Source organism: Salmo salar, chromosome 03 (genome assembly GCF_965601325.2).
Source record: "Salmo salar chromosome 03, fSalSal1, whole genome shotgun sequence".
NCBI lineage: Eukaryota > Metazoa > Chordata > Actinopteri > Salmoniformes > Salmonidae > Salmo > Salmo salar.
Genome location: NC_138293.1, coordinates 104,182,889 through 104,200,840, shown reverse-complemented (window position 1 = coordinate 104,200,840; position 17,952 = coordinate 104,182,889). Strand labels below are relative to the sequence as shown.

At 51.0% G+C, this 17,952-nt stretch overlaps 2 protein-coding genes across 4 annotated transcripts; one reads left to right on the top strand and one right to left on the bottom strand.

Annotated features, from left to right (window-relative positions):
* Positions 1-223: 223 nt before the first annotated feature.
* Positions 224-9,370, bottom strand: LOC100286512 (dynactin 5). Of its 3 annotated transcripts, NM_001146451.1 has the most exon segments (7): positions 224-280; positions 955-1,128; positions 1,805-1,907; positions 4,154-4,265; positions 6,437-6,555; positions 6,995-7,063; positions 7,822-7,952. In NM_001146451.1, coding segments are annotated over 6 exon segments (549 nt in total). In that variant the 5' UTR covers positions 7,870-7,952; the 3' UTR covers positions 224-280; positions 955-1,030.
* On the top strand, positions 8,334-16,281 carry LOC106602078 (acyl carrier protein, mitochondrial). The gene is made up of 5 exons (XM_082972997.1): positions 8,334-8,624; positions 9,530-9,652; positions 12,930-13,017; positions 14,214-14,330; positions 16,102-16,281. The coding sequence occupies exons 1-4, from the start codon at positions 8,454-8,456 to the stop codon at positions 14,303-14,305; spliced, it is 474 nt and encodes a 157-aa protein (XP_082829123.1). The 5' UTR covers positions 8,334-8,453; the 3' UTR covers positions 14,306-14,330; positions 16,102-16,281.
* The last annotated feature ends 1,671 nt before the right edge of the window (positions 16,282-17,952 follow it).

Genomic DNA, 17,952 nt, shown 5'->3' with positions numbered 1-17,952 from the left:
TAGGCTACCTTTAAACTGTTTGTTGTTGTTATTGTTGATGCAAAACGTTTTTTGTTTTTAACGGAGTCCAACGAATGAATACACCCCCTCCCCTTTTTGGTTCTAATCAGACGAACTAAACGGGGAATTGAAACGATTCAAAGCCAGAGATTATAATACAGTATGAATTCAAAGGACTGTAGCCCCCCCACCAGTTACTGATGTGATGTAACAGACAAACACACTGGTTTAAAACATGTTTATTAGTATCAACTATAACAAATGCAGGGCTGTGGGGGGGGGGGGGGGGGGCTGGGGGGGGCTGGCGGGGGGGTCAATCCGATTGCATGGTCGTCAAGGGTGCATGGTCGTCAAGGGAGCATGGTCGTCAAGGGTGCATGGTCGTCAAGGGTGCACCTTTAAAATGTGGTCTTTCCGTCAAACAACGGAAGAAGCAACAACCTTTGAAAACAAGGTGCATTGTTGACAAAACGCCGCAATCAGATTGAATCCGCCGCCCCGAAGGGCCTCAGTCGATAATGAATGAAGAGGCCCAACAGCACGACAACAACACAGACAGACAGACAGACAGACAGACAGACAGACAGACAGACAGACCTCTCACTTCCATCAGGCTGCTTTCTGTTCAAACCAACTCTGAATCAGGCTAAATGTGGTTTTTCATGAGGGTAGGTTAAGGTCTACAATGTTGAGAGACAGCCCTGGTCTGGGAAGTGGAGGCTCGAGTCTGGTAGGGGGGTATATCTGGATAGGGTAGAGTAGGGTAGGGGGTAATATCTGGGTAGGCTAGAGTAGGGGGTAATATCTGGATAGGGTAGAGTAGGGTAGGGGGTAATATCTGGGTAGGCTAGAGTAGGGAGTAATATCTGGGTAGGGTAGAGTAGGGTAGGGGGTAATATCTGGGTAGGCTAGAGTAGGGGGTAATATCTGGATAGGGTAGAGTAGGGTAGGGGGTAATATCTGGGTAGGCTAGAGTAGGGGGTAATATCTGGGTAGTGTAGAGCAGGGTAAAGTAGGTTAATGCAGGGATTTATATCTGGCTGAGGGAGAGGAATTTCTGGTAGTAACTCTTGGTCACGTCAATCATCAGGTCCTGGGTACATTCTGGGAGCTCTCCTGAAAACAGACCTGAGAGAGAGAGAGGGGGAGAGGGGGAGGGAGAGAGAGGGGGGGAGAGAGGGGGGAGAAAGAGAGGGGGGGAGAGAGGGGGGAGAAAGAGGGAGGGGGAGAGAGAGAGAGAGGGGGAGAGGGGGGAGAGAGAGAGGGGGAGAGAGAGAGGAGGAAGAGGAGGGCGGAGAGAGAGAGGGGGAGAGAGAGAGGAGGAAGAGGAGGGGGGAGAGAGAGGGGGGGAGAGAGGGGGGAGAGAGAGGGGAGAGGGGGGGAGAGAGGAGGAGAGAGAGAGGAGGAAGAGGGGGGAGAGAGAGAGGGGGAGAGAGAGAGGAGGAAGAGGAGGGGGGAGAGAGAGGGGGGGAGAGAGACACCAGTTAGAAAGAGTTGAAAGCAATTCCATCCATTTTCAGGCGTATTCAGCATCTCCAGCACCATACCAGGGTCTACATGCCAAAACGGGGATGTCATCGAGGAGGAGGTATTTTTACGAGATTGGGGGAGGGGGGAGGTAAAGGAGGAGGAGGAGGGGGGGAGAGAGGGGGGAGGTGGAGGAGGAGGGGGGGGAGAGGGGGGAGGTAGAGGAGGAAGTAGAGGGGGAGGTAGAGGTAGAGGAGGTAGAGGAAGAGGAGGTGGAGGGGGGGAGAGAGGGGGGAGGTAGAGGAGGGAGGAGGAAGAGGAGGAGGTGTGTTCTGACCTGGGCATCCTGAAAACACGGTGAAGGGAGGAACCACGGTCTCAGGAGGAAGAACTGTGTTGTCTAGGATCTTACAGCAATCCTTCAACACACACCGCCGGCCCTGGAACACACACACAGCATTAACAACCAGACACAGTGACTCCAGGCCCCAGTCAGTGTGGGAGTGACTCCCGGGCCCAGTCAGTGTAGGAGTGACTCCCGGGCCCAGTCAGTGTAGGAGTGACTCCCGGGCCCAGTCAGTGTAGGAGTGACTCCCGGGCCCAGTCAGTGTAGGAGTGACTCCAGGCCCCAGTCAGTGTAGGAGTGACTCCCAGCCCAGTCAGTGTGGGAGTGACTCCAGGCCCCAGTCAGTGTAGGAGTGACTCCCGGGCCCAGTCAGTGTGGGAGTGACTCCAGGCCCCAGTCAGTGTAGGAGTGACTCCCGGGCCCAGTCAGTGTGGGAGTGACTCCCGGCCCCAGTCAGTGTGGGAGTGACTCCCGGCCCCAGTCAGTGTGGGAGTGACTCCCGGCCCCAGTCAGTGTGGGAGTGACTCCAGGCCCCAGTCAGTGTAGGAGTGACTCCCGGGCCCAGTCAGTGTGGGAGTGACTCCCGGCCCCAGTCAGTGTGGGAGTGACTCCCGGCCCCAGTCAGTGTGGGAGTGACTCCAGGCCCCAGTCAGTGTGGGAGTGACTCCAGGCCCCAGTCAGTGTAGGAGTGACTCCAGGCCCCAGTCAGTGTAGGAGTGACTCCCGGCCCCAGTCAGTGTGGGAGTGACTCCAGGCCCAGTCAGTGTGGGAGTGACTCCCGGGCCCAGTCAGTGTGGGAGTAACTCCAGGCCCCAGTCAGTGTGGGAGTGACTCCCGGCCCCAGTCAGTGTGGAAGTGACTCCCGGGCCCAGTCAGTGTGGGAGTGACTCCCGGCCCCAGTCAGTGTGGGAGTGACTCCCGGCCCCAGTCAGTGTGGGAGTGACTCCAGGCCCCAGTCAGTGTGGGAGTGACTCCAGGCCCCAGTCAGTGTAGGAGTGACTCCAGGCCCCAGTCAGTGTAGGAGTGACTCCCGGCCCCAGTCAGTGTGGGAGTGACTCCAGGCCCAGTCAGTGTGGGAGTGACTCCCGGGCCCAGTCAGTGTGGGAGTAACTCCAGGCCCCAGTCAGTGTGGGAGTGACTCCCGGCCCCAGTCAGTGTGGAAGTGACTCCCGGCCCAGTCAGTGTGGAAGTGACTCCCGGCCCAGTCAGTGTGGAAGTGACTCCCGGCCCAGTCAGTGTGGAAGTGACTCCCGGCCCAGTCAGTGTGGGAGTGACTCCCGGGCCCAGTCAGTGTGGGAGTGACTCCCGGGCCCAGTCAGTGTAGGAGTGACTCCCGGCCCCAGTCAGTGTAGGAGTGACTCCCGGGCCCAGTCAGTGTAGGAGTGACTCCCGGGCCCAGTCAGTGTGGGAGTAACTCCAGGCCCCAGTCAGTGTGGGAGTGACTCCAGGCCCCAGTCAGTGTGGGAGTGACTCCAGGCCCCAGTCAGTGTGGGAGTGACTCCAGGCCCCAGTCAGTGTGGGAGTGACTCCCGGCTCAGTCAGTGTAGGAGTGACTCCCGGCCCCAGTCAGTGTAGGAGTGACTACCCTGTAATGAATACAATCACGTATTACCCTGTAACAGGGAATCTAATGAAGCTAGCCAGTGGCTAGCACTGTTCAGACCAGGCTAGTAGAACATGGACCCGGCTAGTACTGTTCAGACCAGGCTAGTAGAACATGGACCCAACTAGCTCGCTAGCCAGAGGCTAGCACTGTTCAGACCAGGCTAGTAGAACATGGACCCAACTAGCCCGCTAGCCAGAGGCTAGCACTGTTCAGACCAGGCTAGTAGAACATGGACCCAACTAGCCCGCTAGCCAGAGGCTAGCACTGTTCAGACCAGGCTAGTAGAACATGGACCCGGCTAGCACTGTTCAGACCAGGCTAGTAGAACATGGACCCAACTAGCCCGCTAGCCAAAGGCTAGCACTGTTCAGACCAGGCTAGTAGAACATGGACCCGGCTAGCACTGTTCAGACCAGGCTAGTAGAACATGGACCCGGCTAGCACTGTTCAGACCAGGCTAGTAGAACATGGACCCGGCTAGCCCGTCTGGCCAGTGAAATGTTGCCTTTCCAAGCATCACATGGCCCAGATTTAGGACCTGAATGTTCCCGCGGCCAGTGTGTGTGTCTGTGAGTGTGTGTGTGTGTGTGTAACTCTGTGTGTGTGTGTGTGACTCTGTGTGTGTGTGTGACTCTGTGTGTGTGTGTGTGACTCTGTGTGTGTGTGTGTAACTGTGTGTGTGTGTGTGTGTATAACTGTGTGTGTGTGTGTGTGTGTGACTCTGTGTAACTCACGATGACACAGTTCTTCCCGATGTGTACGTAAGATCCGATCTGAGCAGCGTTCACCACACAGTCCTCCTCTATAAACACATGGTCTCCGATGTGCAGCGGGAAGAAGGCCACTCTGGAGGACAAGGGGTTAGAGGTCAGACCACAGAGACCTGCTACACTGGACGTTCAACATTAACTTACACACAACTACATCATGATCGTGTGTATCGACTGGGTCACGACGTCATGCAGCAGCAGTAGGTCCAAAACAGCAGAAACAACAACACCCCTGGTCTAGAAGAGGAGACCCCTGGTCTAGAAGAGGTTGGAGACCCCTGGTCTAGAAGAGGAGAACCATGGTCTAGAATAGGAGACCCCTGGTCTAGAAGAGGAGACCCCTGGTCTAGAATAGGAGACCCCTGGTCTAGAAGAGGAGACCCCTGGTCTAGAAGAGGAGACCCCTGGTCTAGAAGAGGGGACCCCTGGTCTAGAAGAGGAGACCCCTGGTCTAGAAGAGGAGACCCCTGGTCTAGAAGAGGAGACCCCTGGTCTAGAAGAGGGGACCCCTGGTCTAGAAGAGGAGACCCCTGGTCTAGAAGAGGAGACCCCTGGTCTAGAAGAGGAGACCCCTGGTCTAGAAGAGGTTGGAGACCCCTGGTCTAGAAGAGGTTGGAGACCCCTGGTCTAGAAGAGGAGACCCCTGGTCTAGAAGAGGAGACCCCTGGTCTAGAAGAGGTTGGAGACCCCTGGTCTAGAAGAGGTTGGAGACCCCTGGTCTAGAAGAGGTTGGAGACCCCTGGTCTAGAAGAGGTTGGAGACCCCTGGTCTAGAAGAGGAGACCCCTGGTCTAGAAGAGGGGACCCCTGGTCTAGAAGAGGGGACCCCTGGTCTAGAAGAGGGGACCCCTGGTCTAGAAGAGGAGACCCCTGGTCTAGAAGAGGAGACCCCTGGTCTAGAAGAGGAGACCCCTGGTCTAGAAAAGGTTGGCGACCCCTGGTCTAGAAGAGGAGACCCCTGGTCTAGAAAAGGTTGGCGACCCCTGGTCTAGAAAAGGTTGGCGACCCCTGGTCTAGAAAAGGTTGGCGACCCCTGGTCTAGAAAAGGTTGGAGACCCCTGGTCTAGAAGAGGAGACCCCTGGTCTAGAAGAGGAGACCCCTGGTCTAGAAAAGGTTGGCGACCCCTGGTCTAGAAAAGGTTGGCGACCCCTGGTCTAGAAGAGGTTGGAGACCCCTGGTCTAGAAGAGGTTGGAGACCCCTGGTCTAGAAGAGGTTGGAGACCCCTGGTCTAGAAGAGGGGACCCCTGGTCTAGAAGAGGGGACCCCTGGTCTAGAAGAGGGGACCCCTGGTCTAGAAGAGGAGACCCCTGGTCTAGAAGAGGAGACCCCTGGTCTAGAAGAGGGGACCCCTGGTCTAGAAAAGGTTGGCGACCCCTGGTCTAGAAAAGGTTGGAGACCCCTGGTCTAGAAGAGGAGACCCCTGGTCTAGAAAAGGTTGGAGACCCCTGGTCTAGAAAAGGTTGGAGACCCCTGGTCTAGAAAAGGTTGGCGACCCCTGGTCTAGAAGAGGGGACCCCTGGTCTAGAAGAGGAGACCCCTGGTCTAGAAAAGGTTGGCGACCCCTGGTTTAGAAGAGGAGACCCCTGGTCTAGAAGAGGAGACCCCTGGTCTAGAAGAGGGGACCCCTGGTCTAGAAGAGGAGACCCCTGGTCTAGAAGAGGGGACCCCTGGTCTAGAAGAGGAGACCCCTGGTCTAGAAAAGGTTGGCGACCCCTGGTCTAGAAAAGGTTGGCGACCCCTGGTCTAGAAAAGGTTGGCGACCCCTGGTCTAGAAGAGGAGACCCCTGGTCTAGAAGAGGGGACCCCTGGTCTAGAAGAGGAGACCCCTGGTCTAGAAGAGGGGACCCCTGGTCTAGAAGAGGGGACCCCTGGTCTAGAAGAGGAGACCCCTGGTCTAGAAGAGGGGACCCCTGGTCTAGAAGAGGAGACCCCTGGTCTAGAAGAGGGGACCCCTGGTCTAGAAGAGGAGACCCCTGGTCTAGAAGAGGGGACCCCTGGTCTAGAAGAGGTTGGAGACCCCTGGTCTAGAAGAGGAGACCCCTGGTCTAGAAAAGGTTGGCGACCCCTGGTCTAGAAGAGGGGACCCCTGGTCTAGAAGAGGGGACCCCTGGTCTAGAAGAGGAGACCCCTGGTCTAGAAGAGGAGACCCCTGGTCTAGAAAAGGTTGGCGACCCCTGGTCTAGAAGAGGGGACCCCTGGTCTAGAAGAGGGGACCCCTGGTCTAGAAGAAGTTGAGCAGAACTCACCCTTTGCTGAATTTTTTGAACGGCGGTCGAATGACACTGCGGCTCTTCACAACACAGTGCCTCCCCACCCTGACATTGGCCAGGTCTCCACGGATTATACAGTCATTCATTACTATAGTCTGGAACAGACAGACAGACAGACAGACAGACAGACAGACAGACAGACAGACAGACAGACAGGCAGGCAGACAGACAGACAGGCAGGCAGGCAGACAGACAGACAGACAGACAGACAGACAGACAGACAGACAGGCAGGGAGGCAGACAGACAGACAGACAGACAGACAGACAGACAGACAGACAGACAGACAGACAGACAGACAGACAGGCAGGCAGGCAGGCAGGCAGACAGACATGCAGACAGGGAGGGTGACACAGACAGGGAGGGCAGGAGACAGGGAGGGAGATAGACAGGGAGGGAGGGAGACAGGGAGGGAGGGAGACAGGGAGGGAGACAGACAGGGAGGGAGGGAGACAGACAGGGAGGGAGACTCATGGTTTATTACATGTATAGTCCCATCTCATGGTTTATTACCGGTATAGCTTGTTGTTACTTACTTTGCCGTTGAGGACGATGTTCTGACTGCCGCACAGCACCGACTGCCTGCTCACTTTGTTACCGGACGCCTGAGAGGGACAGTGGACATGCTGACAGGTTGGTATAAACGGCACTGACTTAGCTACAAGGTTTACAGACCACCGCTTGATGCAAACTGTAATCGGTGCCTTGTCAATTCAGCTGGCTAGCTAGCTGGCTAAGTGACCTAGCTAGCAATGCTGGTTCAGTGCATTGACTGTTCACTGTGTATACACAACATTAAAAACACCTTCTCTTTCCATCACATAGACTGACCAGGTGAATCCAGGTGATAGATATGATCCCTTATTGATGTCACTTGTTAAATCCACTTCAATCAGTGTAGATGAAGAAGGGGAGGAGACAGGTTAAAGGATTTGAGACATTGTATGTTTGCCATTCAGAAGGTGAACGGACAAGACAAAAATATTGAAGTGCCTTTGAACGGGGGTTATGGTAGTAGGTGCCAGGTGCACCGGTTTGTGTCAAGAACTGCAAAGCTGCTGGGTTTTTCCACGCTCAAACAGTTTCCCCGTGTGTATCAAGACTGGTGCACCACCCAAAGGACATCCAGCCAACTGGACACAACTGTGGGGAGCATTGGAGTCAACATGGACCAGCATCCCTGTGGGACGCTTTCTACACCTTGTAGAGTCCATGCCTCTGATGAATTGAGGCTGTTATGATATTAGGAAGGTGTTCTTAATGTTTTGTATACTCAGTGTAAATACCAATGCGCTAAACGCTAGCTAGCTAGCTAACTTGCTAATCGTTAACGTTATCTAGTCAAATAAACACCGAATATTACCGTTTCAATGTATTCCGCCTTGTTGTACAGTATCTCACACAATTCCATGATTGTAATTGTTGTTGTTGTTGTTTGTAAATGTACAGAAAAACGAGTTTTCTGTGGTTTGTTTTGCTCTGCTGTCTACCGCTCCCTTCAGACCCTACTAGCAGAGCACTGCAACATCGATGATGATGATGATGGTGGAAAACACTTCCGCTCACAAATAATAAGTCATATTCAACTAAAATTAAAATATGTGTGTTTAAAGAATTAACATCATTGTTAATGATCGACGAAATTTGAATATAATCGATTTTTTTGTTTTGTTCTGGTGATTTACGCATAGAATGATCGGTTACCCGATGTTGCGACAAAATTCAACCAAAGTCAACATTTTTTTTTTTACATCATTCCAATTTAATGAAATAATAAAAACATACGAGAAAGCATTATAATGACGTTATAGTGAATAAATAAAAACCAAATCATATTAAATATCGGCGTTATTTTTTAATTTTTTATAATAACCAGTGCGCCTGCGCACATTTGACCTCTTTTTCCCTTTGACTTTGTGGCTGTGCTATCTAGTGGAAACTCCCGCTTGTCATCTAAACGCGTGTTTTACTTTGCACCGTATTTTAGTTTCAATCATGGCGTCCCGTGTCCTAGCGCAGTGTGTCCGCCAACTCGCCCGGTCTTCTGTGAGACTCTCGTCGGGTAACATTGCAGTGAGAGCCGCAGCTGGTCCGGTCCTATTGAACCACCGACCGTTCTCCTTCATTGCCAGCAGTCAGCGGACACGGTGGATTGAACAAACGCAGGTTAGTCTTGAATAACATTGACATGTTTTTGTCGCTGTTGTGGCCTAGCAGTACTGGATTGCACATTGACCTACCAGTGTCTTTCCAATAAAATCCGTAACTAGTGCTAGCTAACTTGCTATCCGGTCGCTGTGCTAGTTAGCTTGCTATCCGGTCGCTGTGCTAGCTAGCTTGCTATCCGGTCGCTGTGCTAGCTAGCTTGCTATCCGGTCGCTGTGCTAGCTAGCTTGCTATCCGATCGCTGTGCTAGCTAGCTTGCTATCCGGTCGCTGTGGTAGCTAACTTGCTATCCGGTCGCTGTGCTAGCTAGCTTGCTATCCGGTCACTGTGCTAGCTAGCTTGCTATCCGGTCACTGTGCTAGCTAGCTTGCTATCCGGTCACTGTGCTAACTAGCTTGCTATCCGGTCACTGTGTTAGCTAGCTTGCTATCCGGTCACTTTGCACGCCAATGTCTTAAAACCGGGTCCATTGCTAATTCAACGAAACTGTCTCTGAAAAAAATGCATAGTTTGAATGCTGCATGAATTTACGTTACAAAACAACCGACTGTGGTCTCATGCGTTAGCCTAGCTAAGCTAATATGTTCAAACTATTAATCTGTGGTACAATCAAGTACTGTACTGTTAGCCTAGCATTACTATGTGTACTAGCTAGATGACAGTCGATTGACACTTTTTAAAATTTAATCTAAAGTAAATGTGTAACTCTTATCTATTATAAAGACCTGGGGTTGTTGTGACAGGATGACGACTTGTGCACCAAATACAATGCGGTGGACATCTGTAACATTAGCTAGCTAGCTATTACCTAGGCTTGAACTAAACTGCTTGATTGGTCAAATGGGTGCAGAAGTGTTATGATCTCTGAACCCTTTCTTCCTTCCTGTCCTTCTTCTTCTCTCTAGATCTCTAGCTCAGTGGGAGTGTCCTGTAGACAGTATGGAGACCTGCCTCCCCTCACCATTGAAAGCATTAAAGAACGAGTCATGTACGTTCTGAAACTCTACGACAAGATCAACCCAGAGAAGGTAAGGACCGACCCCGAGGTCGCTTTGATATTTACATTTAAGTCATTTAGCAGATGCTCTTATCCAGAGCGACTTACAAATTGGTGGATTCACCTTATGATATCCAGTGGAACAACCACTTTACAATAGTGCATCTAAATCTTTTAAGGGGGGGGGTTAGAAGGATTACTTTATCCTATCCCAGGTATTCCTTAAAGAGGTGGGGTTTCAGGTGTCTCCGGAAGGTGGTGATTGACTCCGCTGTCCTGGCGTCGTGAGGGAGCTTGTTCCACCATTGGGGTGCCAGAGCAGCGAACAGTTTTGACTGGGCTGAGCGGGAACTGTGCTTCCTCAGAGGTAGGGAGGCGAGCAGGCCAGAGTTGGATGAGCGCAGTGCCCTTGTTTGGGTGTAGGGCCTGATCAGAGCCTGAAGGTACGGAGGTGCCGTTCCCCTCACAGCTCCGTAGGCAAGCACCATGGTCTTGTAGCGTATGCGAGCTTCGACTGGAAGCCAGTGGAGAGAGCGGAGGAGCGGGGTGACGTGAGAGAACTTGGGAAGGTTGAACACCAGACGGGCTGCGGTTTTGAGACTAGGAATACTGGGGTGTAATCATTAGTCCAGGCGAAAACAAGACAGTTTCTTCTATTGGACATATTCTCTTCTGTTTCGTTCCATTCGTTTCCTCATGGGTCTGTTTGGTGTGTAGTGGATTTACACCCCACGTGTCTAGGATCAGTCAACACTCCTTATCTATGATACATTTATTCATACCATTTCCTCCTTCCAACAAGATTTAGTCCCGACACAAGTCCTAAGGTGGCTACCCAATCTGGCTGGTCGTTCGTTCGATCGGGTCGGTTGCCAGAGACCCAGTCGTTCAGTCTTTATGTTCTGTATCTATGGACGAGACCCAGACGTTCAGTATCTATGGACGTGACCCGGTCGTTCAGTCTTTTATGTTCTGTATCTATGGACGTGACCCGGTCGTTCAGTATCTATGGACGTGACCCGGTCGTTCAGTCTTTTGGTTCTGTATCTATGGACGCGACCCAGTCGTTCAGTCTTTTGGTTCTGTATCTATGGACGCGACCCAGTCGTTCAGTCTTTTGGTTCTGTATCTATGGACGCGACCCAGTCGTTCAGTCTTTTGGTTCTGTATCTATGGACTCGACCCAGTCGTTCAGTCTTTTGGTTCTGTATCTATGGACGCGACCCGGTCGTTCAGTCTTTTGGTTCTGTATCTATGGACTCGACCCAGTCTTTCGTGCCATACTGGCTGGCAACGTTCTTATCCCTCAGCTAGCCAACTACGGCTAATTTACAATCACGTCAAAAAGTTTAGCTGCATTTACATTTGTTTAAGCTGTTTTCTAGTGACGTTTATTTGGATAAATCCATAACAATGGGTTAATGAGGTGCGATTTCACCTGGTATAGAAAATGTGCTCACTCGTCAGGACACAGTTGTTCAGAGGAGCTACAACACAGCTAAACACAATCACTTCAAACTAGCCCATCCAACTAACTCATCCCCATACTGTATTTATTTATTTATCTTGCTCCTTTGCACCCCAGTATCTCTACTTGCACATTCATCCTCTGTACATCCTATCACTCCAGTGTTTAATTGCTATATTGTAATTACTTCACCACTCTGGCCTATTTATTGCCTTTACGTCCCTAATCTCACCTCATTTGCTCACATTGTATATAGACTTTTTCTACTGTGTTATTGACTGTATGTTTGTTTTACTCCATGTGTAACTCTAAGTGTCGAACTGCTTTGCTTTATCTTGGCCAGTTGTAAATGAGAACTTGTTCTCAACTTGCCTGCCTGGTTAAATAAAGGTGAAATACAACAAACTGAATCTGGAAATACTGCAAACTAGCTGCACTTCGTTTCAACCTTTTTTCAGTTGTCATTTCTTTGTTTTGATCCATAAAAACGATGACGGCTGATTCATGATTTCGACTGGCTGAGAAACGCTGTCTGTCTGTCTGTCTGTCTGTCTGTCTGTCTCGTCTCGACACGTTCATTACTACGGGACGATTGGAGATTATTTCAATATTCTAATTCAATGTTGTAAATGTCGGAGAGACCGACAGTAAAGGTTTATACAAATCTCCGCTGTTGAAAACTAAATGTTAGTCCTAAAAGAAATATGAGATCATGTCTAGATGCTTTTTATAGTGGAGATGAAGTTTATAAATTGCCTGGCTGGGCTGATGAGACAGTGGATTGCAGCAGTCAGATGGAACCGAGTAAATAGACATTTTAACATCATAGATTAGACCCAGCTGTTGTATAAATACAAAAGTATGTGGACACCCCTTCAAAATGGTTAACGCCCATGATTTTGGATGAGTAGGTGTCCACATACTTTTGAGTCATGTAGTGTATCTCAGAGTAGGACTGCAGATCTAGGACGTCCCTGTCTGTCCTCACCTCCTCTGACCTGTCGACCAGCCCTGTCTGTCCTGACCTCCTCTGACCTGTCGACCAGTCCTGTCTGTCCTGACCTCCTCTGACCTGTCGACCAGTCCTGTCTGTCCTGACCTCCTCTGACCTGTCGACCAGTCCTGTCTGTCCTGACCTCCTCCTCTGACCTGTCGACCAGCCCTGTCTGTCCTGACCTGTCGACCAGCCCTGTCTGTCCTGATCTATCGACCAGCCCTGTCTGTCCTGACCTCCTCCTCTGACCTGTCGACCAGCCCTGTCTGTCCTGACCTCCTCTGATCTATCGACCAGTCCTGTCTGTCCTGACCTCCTCTGACCTGTCGACCAGTCCTGTCTGTCCTGACCTCCTCCTCTGACCTGTCGACCAGCCCTGTCTGTCCTGACCTGTCGACCAGCCCTGTCTGTCCTGATCTATCGACCAGCCCTGTCTGTCCTGACCTCCTCCTCTGACCTGTCGACCAGTCCTGTCTGTCCTGACCTCCTCTGATCTATCGACCAGTCCTGTCTGTCCTGACCTCCTCTGACCTGTCGACCAGTCCTGTCTGTCCTGACCTCCTCTGACCTGTCGACCAGTCCTGTCTGTCCTGACCTCCTCCTCTGACCTGTCGACCAGCCCTGTCTGTCCTGACCTCCTCTGACCTGTCGACCGGTCCTGTCTGTCCTGACCTCCTCTGACCTGTCGACCAGTCCTGTCTGTCCTGACCTCCTCTGATCTATCGACCAGTCCTGTCTGTCCTGACCTCCTCTGATCTATCGACCAGTCCTGTCTGTCCTGACCTCCTCTGATCTATCGACCAGCCCTGTCTGTCCTGACCTCCTCTGATCTATCTGTATCCTCAGCTGGCGACGTCGTCCCACTTCCTGAAGGACCTGGGGTTAGACAGCTTGGACCAGGTCGAGATCATTATGGCCATGGAGGATGAGTTTGGTGAGTCTGTCTCTCCGTCCCTGTATCTGTGTTTGACTGTCGGTCTGTCTCTCCCTCCCCGTCTCTCCCTCCCTGTCTCTGTGTTTGACTGTCGGTCTGTCTCTCCCTCCCTGTCTCTCTCTCCCTGTCTCTCTCTCCCCGTCTCTCTCTCCCCGTCTCTCTCTCCCTGTCGGTCTGTCTCTCTCTCCCCGTCTCTCCCTCGCCGTCTCTCTCTCCCTGTCGGTCTGTCTCTCCCTCCCCGTCTCTCCCTCCCTGTCTCTCTCTCCCTGTCGGTCTGTCTCTCTCTCCCCGTCTCTCCCTCGCCGTCTCTCTCTCCCTGTCGGTCTGTCTCTCTCTCCCCGTCTCTCTCTCCCCGTCTCTCTCTCCCCGTCTCTCCCTCCCTGTCGGTCTGTCTCTCTCTCCGTCTCTCCCTCCCTGTCTCTGTGTTTGACTGTCGGTCTGTCTCTCCCTCCCTGTCGGTCTGTCTCTCCCTCCCCGTCTCTCCCTCCCTGTCGGTCTGTCTCTCCCTCCCCGTCTCTGTGTTTGACTGTCGGTCTGTCTCTCCCTCCCTGTATCTGTCTCTCCCTCCCTGTATCTGTCTCTCCCTCCCTCCCTGTATCTGTCTCTGTCTCTCTGTATCTGTCGGTCTGTCTCTCCCTCCCCGTCTCTCTCACCATGTCTCTGACACCCCGTCTCTCTCTCCCTCTCTCTCCCTCCCTGTCTCTCTCTCTCCCCCGTCTCTCCCTCCCTGTCTCTCTCCATGTCTCTGTCTCCCTGCTGGTCCTCTCCCTCCATGTCTCTGTCTCCCTGCTGGTCCTCTCCCTCCATGTCTCTGTCTCCCTGCTGGTCCTCTCCCTCCATGTCTCTGTCTCCCTGCTGGTCCTCTCCCTCCATGTCTCTGTCTCCCTGCTGGTCTGTCTCCCTCTCCCTCCATGTCTCTGTCTCCCTGCTGGTCTGTCTCCCTCCATGTCTCTGTCTCCCTGCTGGTCCTCTCCCTCCATGTCTCTGTCTCCCTGCTGGTCCTCTCCCTCCATGTCTCTGTCTCCCTGCTGGTCCACCTGTTGATGTGAATCGGAATGTTCTAGACTAGTCCGTTCTATTTCCATGACGATAACTTAGATGTTTGTATGGACTAACCCTTCCACTTCCTACATACAACTGTGGTTACGTGTGTTAAGCCTAGTGTGTGTGTGTGTGTGTGTGTGTTCCTGCTGCAGGGTTTGAGATCCCGGATGCGGAGGCAGAGAAGTTAATGTCTCCCCAGGATATTGTCCAGTACATCGCTGACAAGAAGGACGTGTACGAATAAGAACCAGGAATTACTAACACGCCCAGTGAGTCTCCACGGCGACGACAAGGGAGTAACGCCATTTAAACAACTATTAAAAACGTTGTGTTTTGGCCTTCATCATAACTCCAATGACGTGTGTGTGTTATAAATATATATACCCTGAATTGCTGATGTTAATGTTTCGGCCATGGAGAGACTTTAAAGCCACCGGTTCCACTATATTCCCGCGTAGAAAATAAATGGAATTCGACAGTATTTTAATTTAAACGTTTTTTTTGTATTTTCTGTATTTAAGGTGTTTTTGTAGTGAGGACAATAAACATCAGTACTTTTTCCCCCCCAAAAAATGTATAACGTTAAGGAAAATATTTTTCATTTGTTTAGCGGATGTAAAAGCTGTCTGTAATTCAATAAACGAGGCAACATTAGTAAATTAATTTCTATAACGTCCAAAGTATCGTTTTTACAACGGTGGGAGGGGGGGGGGGTCAAGATGGAGGCCTGGTGGCTTCAACACAGCGCCCCCTATCAGTCATTTAGTGCAGTGGATCCCAAACTGTGTGACGCGCCCCCTAGAGGGGGTGGCAGGGAGGGGGGTGCGGGCCTCAGTCCGGCTTTTAACTTGCCCGTGGGAGAGGGGGGTGGGATGTTCCCCGTTGCTGGAAGGGGGGGTCCCGAGTGAAACAGTTTGAGAACTCCCTGCTCTAAATCAATCAAATGTATTTATAAAGACCTTCTTACATCAGCTGATATCTCAAAGTGCTGTACAGAAACCCAGCCTAAAACCCCAAACAGCAAGCAATGCAGGTGTAGAAGCACGGTGGCTAGGAAAAACTCCCTAGAAAGGCCAGAACCTAGGAAGAAACCTAGAGAGGAACCAGGCTATGAGGGGTGGCCAGTCCTCTTCTGGCTGTACTGGGTAGAGAGGAACCAGGCTATGAGGGGTGGCCAGTCCTCTTCTGGCTGTACTGGGTAGAGAGGAACCAGGCTATGAGGGGTGGCCAGTCCTCTTCTGGCTGTACTGGGTAGAGAGGAACCAGGCTATGAGGGGTGGCCAGTCCTCTTCTGGGTAGAGAGGAACCAGGCTATGAGGGGTGACCAGTCCTCTTCTGGCTGTACTGGGTAGAGAGGAACCAGGCTATGAGGGGTGGCCAGTCCTCTTCTGGCTGTACTGGGTAGAGAGGAACCAGGCTATGAGGGGTGGCCAGTCCTCTTCTGGCTATACTGGGTAGAGAGGAACCAGGCTATGAGGGGTGGCCAGTCCTCTTCTGGCTGTACTGGGTAGAGAGGAACCAGGCTATGAGGGGTGGCCAGTCCTCTTCTGGCTGTACTGGGTAGAGAGGAACCAGGCTATGAGGGGTGGCCAGTCCTCTTCTGGCTATACTGGGTAGAGAGGAACCAGGCTATGAGGGGTGACCAGTCCTCTTCTGGCTGTACTGGGTAGAGAGGAACCAGGCTATGAGGGGTGGCCAGTCCTCTTCTGGCTATACTGGGTAGAGAGGAACCAGGCTATGAGGGGTGGCCAGTCTTCTTCTGGCTGTGCGTGTGTATAGAAATCAATTAGCCCCCATGTCATTACCATTTCAGCAGGAAATCAAGACAGTTGAATGACCTGCGATGTACTTTTAAAAAGGGACATTTCCCAGAAATCACGTCGACTGTAAAAATGCTGCAGATGTCTTGTTTTGAATCCCTGGCTTTTTATTCACTAGTTTAAAACCCATAGAATCAGCTTCTACTTCATCACATTTAAACCACGATTAAGTTTAAGCTGTGTTTACTGAGGTGGAACTTCCTGTTTCTGCTCCTCACAGGAAGTCCTGATGATGCTGTCCCGACGGGCTGGGCAGGGCAGCGCCCCCCCCGTCCCCCCCCCCACCCACCACCACTTCATCAGTCCCGCTTCTCCTTCCTCCGTTCTCCCTGTGGCATCTGATGCCCTGTCTTGTGTTCCACTGTATTTAATGACAAATAAACATCACTTTATGGTTGGACTCTTGTTGTACAGCGCCACCTTGTGGTTCAGGGAGTTCCCCTCACTACACCCCAACCAAATTCACATTAGAAATATGAGTTATAGAGATTGGTCATTGAAAGCAAGTCTAAGAACCAGTAAGAGTGGGTTCTATTTCTATGCTTCCCATTCAAAATACATTTTATAACGATTCTCTACATGCTTGTTTTGTCACATATTTGGACATTTTAGCAACAAGGAAATGCAGGAATGATCTTAACAGTATCTTTAAGAACACCTTCCTAATATTGAGTCGTCGTTTCCCCCCCCCCCCCTCAATTCTTCGGAGAATGGACTCTACAAGGTGTAGAAAGCCGTTCCACAGGGATGCTGGCCCATGTTGACTCCAATGCTTCCCACAGTTGTGTCAAGTTGGCTGGTGGACACACACAGGGAAATTGTTTGAGTGTGAAAAACCCTTCTTCAACCTGTCTGTCTCCTTCCCTTCATCTACACTGATTGAAGTGGATTTAACAAGTGACATCAATAAGGGATCATTTCACCTGGTCAGTCTGTCATGGAAAGAGGTGTTCTTAATGTTTTGTTCACTCGGTCTATAACCACGTTTCAATCCCGTTTTTTGAGTAAAGTTATACCGTATATATAAAACAATTAATTACGACGGAAACAAGTCGAGTCGTAGTGGGTTTAAACCTCATCACAACCTAATAAACCTCATCACGCCATATTATATAACCTAATAAACCTGCATGTTAAACCTCATCACGCCATATTATGATGATTTGTCAGGTGTAATCAATATTGTAATGTGGAAGTTTCACCATTATGTTTGACATTTGTGATTTAGCAGATGCTGTTATCCAGAGAAATTTACAGGAGCGTTTAGGGTTCAGTACCTTGCTCAAAGGCACGTCGACAGATTTTTCACCTCGTCGGCTCGGAGATTGGAAACCAGCAAGCTTTCAGTTACTGTCCCAACGGTCTTAACCACTAGGCCCCCCCCCCCTACCATGTTGATTACACCTCTCCAATCCCAGAAAGTGTGTAGGGTGTAGGGCTCTGTTTGGGATAGGGCCATAAACTCACTCAAGAGAAATGACCAGACAACAGACAACATCAGTTAAATCACTGTTAGTCTTTTATTGAGGGTTGTACCCAAGTTATACAGCTTTGTGTTCCGACACTACGGCCAGAAGGTTTACAAACAGTTATCAATCTGTCTAGCGCTCGGTCGGTCGGTCGGCCGGTCGGCTCTGGAGACCAACCACCTTATAACACTACACCTTTAGTACACATTCTCTTAAGAGCACTAAAATAATCACAAAAAAAAAGGAAAAAAAAAAAATATATATATATCATTATTATTATTATGAAATAAAAACAATGACAACAGAACAACAGCATCATGGTGGTCGTCGTGGTGACGATGGGAGGAGACATGGATGACAGTGGGAGGAGCAGGCTGGAGTTTCTACCCCAAGGTAGCACGTCACATCAGGCCTCTGTTACCAAATAAGGATTGTCCTTCAGAAAGTGCAGTTCCCCCCCCCCCCTCCTCCGAAGAAGACGAGATAATACGAAGACCCTGAAACCACCCTGCCCCCCCCCCCGGTCCTCCAGTCAGGAAGACACAACGCCAAAACACCCTCCCTGTAACTTTAAAGACAAGTCTTTATTATTAGTAAATATT